Raw genomic sequence first — 8,655 nt, 5'->3', positions numbered from 1 at the left:
TCGAAGAATAGTAGCTTGGTGACATATCTCGTGTAGTACAACCACCCTACTAATTCCCATAGGGGCAGTTCTCCCGCTACCGGTAGTATTTGCGTGGTCAAGAAGTTTGAACGAATGGTGGTGTTTCAATATTGTTTAAGCTTAAATCTGTTAATGCTAAAATGACGACATAGCGTATTTTTATGCTGACAAAAGCGCCTTTGCATCGAATACGGAGCACTGGGCCGCACTGCCCGTCAGCACTCACGCTTGTCAAGCGCGCCTCGCAAGCATGGATGGGGTGAGGAGAACTTTCTGTGTTCGCCTGTGCGCAGGCATGCAATGTCTTCCTTGTCGCAAAGGTTATTTACGTGTGTCAGGTACTAAACTGCTCGTGAGATAAAGATCAGGCTGTGCATAGAGTATTCGCCACTTTCGTGTGAGGGTATCAATGGGAACCAACGCGCAGGGGTAATTTGTTTCTCCCTTCGGTATCTGCTGGGACAATGCATTTGTTTGTACACTAACTTACGCCTCCGTTTGTAGTAAGCGCGTTGCTTATAAATGTACCGTGCTTGTAATAAGCTAAGCCATTTTAAAAATACTGCTTTAGTGTTAACTTGCGAGGCTCTGACTTAGTAACGTTTGAAGCTTGAAAAACACCACGTAGACGAAAACGTCCTCTATTTTCGGAAAAAGACGTAATTCCATTCCCATTCCATTCTTCCGAGCGTTGTCCCCATTCCATTACGGGGTCGCGAATATGTTGAAGATTCCGGAGTCATTCCAATTCCGGAATGCTAACTCCGCAACACTGGTGGGAAGCGTTAAACCACACAGTCTTTGCGCTATTAGCATTGTGTGATGACTGGTTGTTATTTTACTCTTCTGCCACGCTATATTACATATGTTAACGCGATTCCTTGCGCGACATGACGCCTGTGTAGAGTGACACTGTGGTGGAAGACCCGACTGCCACGCAGAGGGCGCGGATCCTAGAAATTTGTTTCTCATTTAATTTTTTCTTATACAACGCGATAGCGGTCACGTACACCGGCGGCTGCGGACAACTATGGAGTCAAAATCGGCTGTTGTAATCTCATAACAGCTTTCGCTGTAACAAACTTCAGCGCCGACAATGCTCTCTCCTCTCCACTTTGGCCTGCTTGACAGGCGCGCAAAAGTCCACTTGCGTTAATATGAACATATCTGGTTGCCACTGTTCTCGTTTTTCGCACAATTTCAACATATCTTTGCTTTGGATTTCCTGTCTGAGGTACGCGCTAATACTATACCACGAGATATGCTCACATTGCATGAGCTCAGTTGTTCCGGATTGCGAAATTTTCTCGTGAACCGAAAAACGATTGAAAAAATTTCGGTTTCACTCGGGAACGAAATAATAAATAACGTTTCGGTTACGTTTTCGTTCCGGTCAAAAATATCGTTTTTTTCGTTTTTCGTTTTCGGTTTTCGTTCCGTTCCGACACTCTGCTTCTAACAGAGACATCCCCCCCCCCCCCTCCCTGCCACTGAAAAGGCACGCTCGCTCGGAACAGAAGTGGCTCGTATAGGGAGGTACATGGGGCAAAGCTTTGCCAGACTGGGGTATCTGAAGGTGCCTACAGTCCGCCACCAGTCACATGGGTCACTGTCTTTCTTCAGAAGTGGTCCCGCATAGTGCACGAGTCGTAGTGCGGCACGTTACGGCCGCATAATATTGAAAATGTACGGTTACATGATCGCCAACAGCGCTGCACGTCGGAGATGCACCAGCAATAAATCAGACGAATTGGGGCGCTCGTCGCAGGCAGATATCGTGCCTCCGTGTACTTACTATGTGTATCGCTCCTCTCGGCAACGTTTTTAGCTATACGAACGCAGCAGAAATGTGGAAGACGAGTTATTTTATGCATGATAATCGAATTGCATATTCGAATTTTTCGAATATTCGAAGTTATCGAATGTTCCAACCTTTTCGAATACACGATTTTCGAATCGAATACGAATATTTCGAATGTTATATTCGACGAATATTCGAAACTTTCGAATATTCGCACACCCCTAATTGATGTTTGTCATCACCCGTTTGCCGACGTGCCGGGCCTAGTCCTGAAAGCCGCCTTTTGGCTTTCACCGGCCTGTTATCTATGACGTATTACTCAAGACGACAATTATTATTATTATTATTATTATTATTATTATTATTATTATTATTATTATTATTATTATTATTATTATTATTATTATTATTATTCATTGTGTTTTCCCTGTCCCCTTAAAATATGCCCATATGGGAGGGACTGTTGGGTGTGGTTACGGAAAATATCAACTTCTTCAACGCATGCAAATTAGTTTAAGACGTTCGTATTCGAGAAATTCGAGGGAAATTTTGAGGCACAGTCTCTTTATTCGCTGTCTGCCAAAGTCGTCGGGCTGGCAGAAGAACTCTTGATGCGAGGCTCTTGAATGATACCACGGCGTGGAACAGCGGACGACGCGACGGCTGGCATTCACATCCTTGATGACTAATGGCATCTTCGACAAGTCACCCCGGTGCACACCGATGCGATTTGTTGACGATGCCGTTAGAAACTGATGACGGCGCGGATGCTGGAAGAGAATTTTAAACGGGTCATTACAAAATACCCGCACAGTTCTGCGATGCCAATTCTTGACATACCAGCATTCCCATAGGCTTTTACGAACTTTTACCTCCCGAAGTGAAGTAACACCATAGGCTATACACAATCAGCTGGGGTAGATGACATTGGATTAATCTTGAGCTCCTGAGGATCTCCAGTGTGCATCTACACGATGGGCGGAGAGTAACTCTCTATAAAGAATTGCCTATAGCTTTTATAATACTTAGCCAGTTTTAATTAAACAAGAAGTACTTTGTTCCTTGCAGTCGGAGAATTGTTATGCGTTGCGAAAATTCCACGTAAGCACCGCCATTATTCGCTAATCTTTGTTTTTTGTAAACGACTGGAGGCGTTTGCGACAGACTTCTGCTAATATTATTAGCAAGTTTGCAAAAACTTGCAAAAATCACTCCTCGAATTCTTCAAGAGTTTTTCGTGTTCCACTTATTCCCTCACAACCACAAGAGGAACAATCATCTCTGGGCGTCAGGCCTCCTTAAAGGCCATTTTAGGGGGCCACGACGTCCCGACCAACGTCCTGGAGAATGTTTCCCGAGTAACGTATGCCCCACAACTTTTGTTGAGGTCGTCACTGATACTTCCAATGGCATAATTGAGATATGTAATAAATTTCCCGATGGTGAGGAGCAAAATACTTGTTGTTTCATTAGAATGTATTAAGTACTATAAGAGCTATATAAACGATTCTTAATGGGGAGTTACGTCTCGCCCACGCTGTATATATATATATATATATATATATATATATATATATATATATATATATATATATATATATATATATATATATATAGTCTAACCCGTCGGAGCTGCACTCGACCGTCGCAAACATGAATCTGGATATCGTGTTCAGCCGAATAGTGTCATTCGTTTTATCGCGAGTATGATTTTCTACGATAATGACGTCGCGGGGAAATTTTTTCCAACTAAGTTCATAGAGTCACTTTGTCCGATAGAAAATCGTGATAACTAAAGCAAAAAAAAAAAGAGTGGGTGGGGGTGGACGAAAGAAGCTGCTGTCGGACCTGACACCTGTGCTGACCGACGACTTATGCAAGAAACACGGCCAGCGGTCGATGGCATGCGGTTTTTGTACCGCATTCGTGTCGCGCGTTTGCCACGTGCTCGGAGGTGGTATACGTTGTCACTGCGAGGCACGCATTCGCGAACGTTGGGATCACAAGGTTCGGTTTTAGGCAAGTTAGACGACAGGGAAGAGGCGCTCCTGTCGTCTAACTTTCCTGTCGCACCTCTCCCCTGTCGCGCCGCTTTCCTGTCGTCTAACTCGCCTAGCTTTGTTACTTGGCGCTAAAAGCGGACCTTGCAATAGAGTACCAACTAGTCTTGTTTTCTCTCTCACGACCGTTTAGGTCATTAAGACGCTGGTCACTAAGAGCGCCAACAGAGTTAATTCCAAGAGAAGGCAAGCGCGCGGGTGGGATGCAGGTGGTTAGGGGGGCAGATTAGATTACGACGTTTGCGGAGATAACGTGACCGCGGCAAGCCCAGGAACAAGGGTTAATTGGCGAAACATGAGAGAGGCGTTCGCCCCGCAAAAGGCGCAATCAGGCTCATGACGATGAACTTCTGATGGCGGTGTGCACAGCGCAGTGTCGACTTGGGACCCAAGTAAATGACAGAAGAGAATTAATTCGGCGTTAATTTTACTCTTCTCTGACTCTTCCTTCCTTCCTAAACCGATTTTGCGCCGTCCATCACCATAGCTTACTACAACCAACTCGCCCTTCTGTGTTCGAGCGTCGTCTACTATATACCTCGGCTGTCGAGTGCGCTTCCTGCAGCCTCCGCCCTATATATGGTGTACATCTCTATAGGTGGAGCTTTAAATGAAGCGCTGTGTGTGCACTCACCAAAGACCTCCCTGCATGAGCGCGAAGGCGTCGTTGATTCTCTCCAGGTGCAGCCTGTGCGTTATGAGCTCGTCCAGCTTCAACTTCTTGTTCATGTAGAGGTCCACGAGCTGAGGCACCTGGTCAACACTCTTCCAACCTGCGTCGTGATGATGCGCGCACATGCGCGGAACACAGCATTATGTGCATTTTCCGCTACCGTATGGGCGGTATTAGTTTGAATATTGTGCGCGGTTTCAGAACAAAGTATAGTGAGATACTCATGTTTATTTCACCCATGATGTTTTCTCTTTGTATCTTCGTATAGCATGAACTGACTCTAATTTCAGTCGTAACAGTTTTGAGGTGTACGAAATTACATGACCCCCCCCCCCCCCCTTCCCTCCTTATTGGGACATCAGGGTCTTTGTGAAGGGCGTTTCCTTAGACAACAGACTTTTGATAAAAGTGCTATCACAGCCAGGCGTACGTCGCCATCACGCTCGCGCGCACGCATGAAAATCATATACGCATGTAAAAAAACTGTTTATTCGTGAACGTTTGTTTCCATCTGAGACCGAGCTTTATCAAGACTAGATAAAGATCGGTCTCCGATCGAAACGTTAAAGAATAAGCAGTTTTTTAGAAGCGTATATCCTCTTCCTATTTTTTGTCTTACGGCAACCGAAGACAGCATTTTTCATTATATATATAATATATATATATATATATATATATATATATATATATATATATATATTTCCCTGAACGTACACATTTCTAGTTGAAGAATTCGTCCTGGTCCGGGGATCGAAACCGGGACCAACGCCCAATGTTTGGTGCGGGAATTTCATGGGCGTCGCCACCCGCATTTTCTTTTTGCGCGTTTTTTCCCTTACCAAGCGTCTTCTCGCAGCAAGTGTAGTGATTTTGGGATTGTGAAAGAGTAATTTACTAATAGAGAAAAATCGCTTTCTCTTTAGCGTCCACTTAAAAGCCCCAAGATGGGGGCACTTAGACGCATAATGGTAACGCATGAGTCATTGTTGCTTACGGAGAGTAATTTCAACGTCAACGATATTGCAGAATTTTCACCGAGGCGCATTTCGTCAACGAATAAGGAACGCATTCTTGGCTGTTTGGAAGCAAAAGCCCAGGCTGTTCTCGTCGCCTGGTGTTTCAGGCACATCCTGCGTATTTATAGCCGGCGCATCTGAAGGAGGCAGCGCAAGCACGGTCGTTTTCTGCGCGCCTCTCGTTTGTCGCTAACCACTGTTCACGTGCAATGACTGCTTGCACCGAAATGGCACGCGTTACGACGCACGTAACTGCGCCACTTGCGGCGTTAATTCGCTGTGCCGATCACCAACCTCCGAAGACGCATCCTCGCCAAGTCCTGCCGGCGGTGAGCTGCGAGGGCAGCGTGGTGAGCAACTTGTCTGTGGGCGCGGCGCCAAGGATGACGGACTCTCCCCAGCCAGCGTGACACGCCTCCAGGGCCTCCCTCTGCAGCCAAGGGTGTTGAAAGAAAATAACGAGGTCAACGACGCCGTATAATTTATATAACCAATTACCGTTACGACATTGGTGACTTCGGCGTCTATGGTTTTGCCAGAATGGATGCCAACTCATGGCTATATAGAAAATAAGGTCATTTGTTTCGAAGCTCATTCATAGCTACACCTTGCTCAAGCGACGCTATTGGACGCGTGTATGCACATGTATGCATGTATCTCTCTCTCTCTCTCTCTCATATATATATATATATATATATATATATATATATATATATATATATATATATGTATATGATTGAAGAGAAGGACAAGGACTCTCGTAAGAAATGTCATTTTATTAACGAAGGCCATGGCCCATCAGCCATAGGCGTATCTACCGGGGGGGCAAGGGGGGCGGTAGCCCCCCCACTGAGAAATGTTAGGGGGGCGGAGCCCCCCCCACTTTCGACAGTCGTTATTGTCGGCTGCAGACTGGGAAACTAACAAGTCAGGCAAAGTTTTACTTGAACGCAGCAATAACATAATTATGTAATAAAATTTGCCTTATGATTCTGCTGTGACGACTGTCCTCCATTTGTCATGAGCACGCACTGTAGGCTCTCTGCGGTGCGGGCTGCCTATTCCACGCTTTCGCGCCTTGCGCTAGAGCATTGCAGAGGAGGCTATCGATCAGCAGGGGCTCTATAACATTACAGCAATCTGTCATGAATTTATTTTGTCCTACCTGGCCTGAAATTTAAGTAATCGGCGACGCAAAATACGGGCGGGAACCAGTAAACGTTTTATAGCCCGATCAAACGATCTCCTTTTTCAGGAAATTTAGTTTCTTTCTTTGTAAACGAATAGCATCGCCACTGCTCCATATCCAAGCTGCTGTGAGTTGATGAGTGTGCAGAAATGTCGAGTATTTTAGTTGTGCCTAGCCAGGGGAGCCAAAAAGAGATTCCCATTTTAGTCTCCTGTTAGCCTGCTTCATTTTGCTTATCATATGGTAGCCTGCAGCGATCGTGGCAGCTTGTAACAAGGCAGTGGACTCGAGCACATTGTAGAAGACCAGCTTTCAAGTTTGCCCCGTTACTTGATCTACCTCACCAGGGAGATGATCAGCGTCCACGGTTTCCTGGCTAAGAAGGCTGCACACCTGCAAAGGATTGCGTCCGTTCATAATGATGTTTATTTCTCTCTCGACGTCTCTGTCAGCAACGATGGGTTCACAGAGTTCTACACGCGTAAAAACAGCTCAATATCGTAATAGTAAAACTTGAGTATCTATTAAACACATAAGAATCCATCTCGCCCGCTGCTATAAGCAGCCTCTGCCAATTTGATTGGCGGGCAGCCTTCATAAATTACGTTCAGAGAGAGACACTGTCTGGCTATTCTGAAAACAATGAGTTATTGTTCAGCACAGTAATGTGCTGCTTATATTGTGCACACTTCATTTTAAAGCCGCGAGTCATCGCAGACTTGTGACGTCGCGTAACAATTGGAGGCGATTTTTATGGCATATTGAACATTTTTGACGAATAGCGAAGAACCAATGACGAACAATACACCGTTTGAAAATAGTTCATTATATTTTTTTACGCAGTCATGCGTAAGTGGTAGTTACGCGGTGGATCACTTACGCGTCATTTGTTGCGTCGTTTTACGAGCATGTGCTGTGAACATGACCCAGAAAACTTGGACCAATCATTAACAGCTAACGACCTATACCGACGAAAACAAATGCGGTGTAGTTTAACGTTATAATCGCCCACATTTTTTTCAAAGAAAATTTTATGTTACGCAGTTTCATCATCATCATCATCATCATCATCAGCCTGTCTATGCCCACTGCAGGGCAAAGGCCTCTCCCATGTTCCGCCAATCAACCCGGTCCTGTGCTTTCTGCTGCCACGTAATACCTGCAAACTTCATAATCTCATCTACCCACCTAATTTTCTGTCTCCCCCTCACGCGTTTGCCATCTCTTGGAATCCAGTCAGTTACCCCTTAATGACCACCGGTTATCCTGCCGACGTGCTACGTGCCCGGCCCATATCCATTTTATACGCAGTTTATGTAGGCTAGAACCGGAGGGGAGGAGTTAAGGGTCACTTCACCGCTTTTCGGTCCACCCCCATCCAAGCTGGGAAAAGTAGGAGAGAAAGAAACGACACCTAGTGTATAAATTCATAGTCATTTTTAATCTTATAACTATACACAACCAGCTAACTGTGGTTTCCTTAATTGAACTTGGTCTTCTTCTTAAAAAAGACTTTATATTAGAGGGCTCTAACAGTAAAGGAATTGGCCCTCGGCTTATCCTTAAGACTTCTGCGAAGTACCTTGCTTTGTCAGCCACATGTTTTGTTTAATAAGTGAGAACTTAAGGTACTAGAGTAATAGCAGGTTCTTCATACTCATCGTATCTACAACGCCAAACTGAGACTGGGAAGTTTGCTTCAGCAATGCTCAGATGATCAGGTTAGATTTGGGTGTACTTTTTAACTTAAAAAGTACACCCAAATCAGCACTGTTTAATAACATTTCGGAAATATTACCGTGAAGTGACTTCACGGTAATATTTCCAAAATGTTATTAAACAGTGCTGTGTTGCCGCGGTATAGGACGGCCCAGCCTGCACAAGCTGTTTGTGCA

General features: G+C 45.0%; 1 protein-coding gene across 1 annotated transcript in view; it reads right to left on the bottom strand.

Annotated features, from left to right (window-relative positions):
* Nucleotides 1–2,567: 2,567 nt before the first annotated feature.
* The window catches only part of LOC119379030 (alcohol dehydrogenase class-3), an 83,890-nt gene continuing 77,802 nt past the window's right edge, over nt 2,568–8,655 (bottom strand). The window contains exons 8-10 of the mRNA XM_037648170.2: nt 5,866–6,001; nt 4,517–4,655; nt 2,568–2,592 (exon numbers count right to left, since the gene is read on the bottom strand). Coding sequence (XP_037504098.1) covers nt 2,568–2,592; nt 4,517–4,655; nt 5,866–6,001 — 300 coding nt within the window. The remainder of the gene's footprint in view (nt 2,593–4,516; nt 4,656–5,865; nt 6,002–8,655) is intronic.

Source organism: Rhipicephalus sanguineus, chromosome 1, assembly GCF_013339695.2.
Source record: "Rhipicephalus sanguineus isolate Rsan-2018 chromosome 1, BIME_Rsan_1.4, whole genome shotgun sequence".
NCBI lineage: Eukaryota > Metazoa > Arthropoda > Arachnida > Ixodida > Ixodidae > Rhipicephalus > Rhipicephalus sanguineus.
This window is presented reverse-complemented; position numbering and strand designations above follow the sequence as displayed.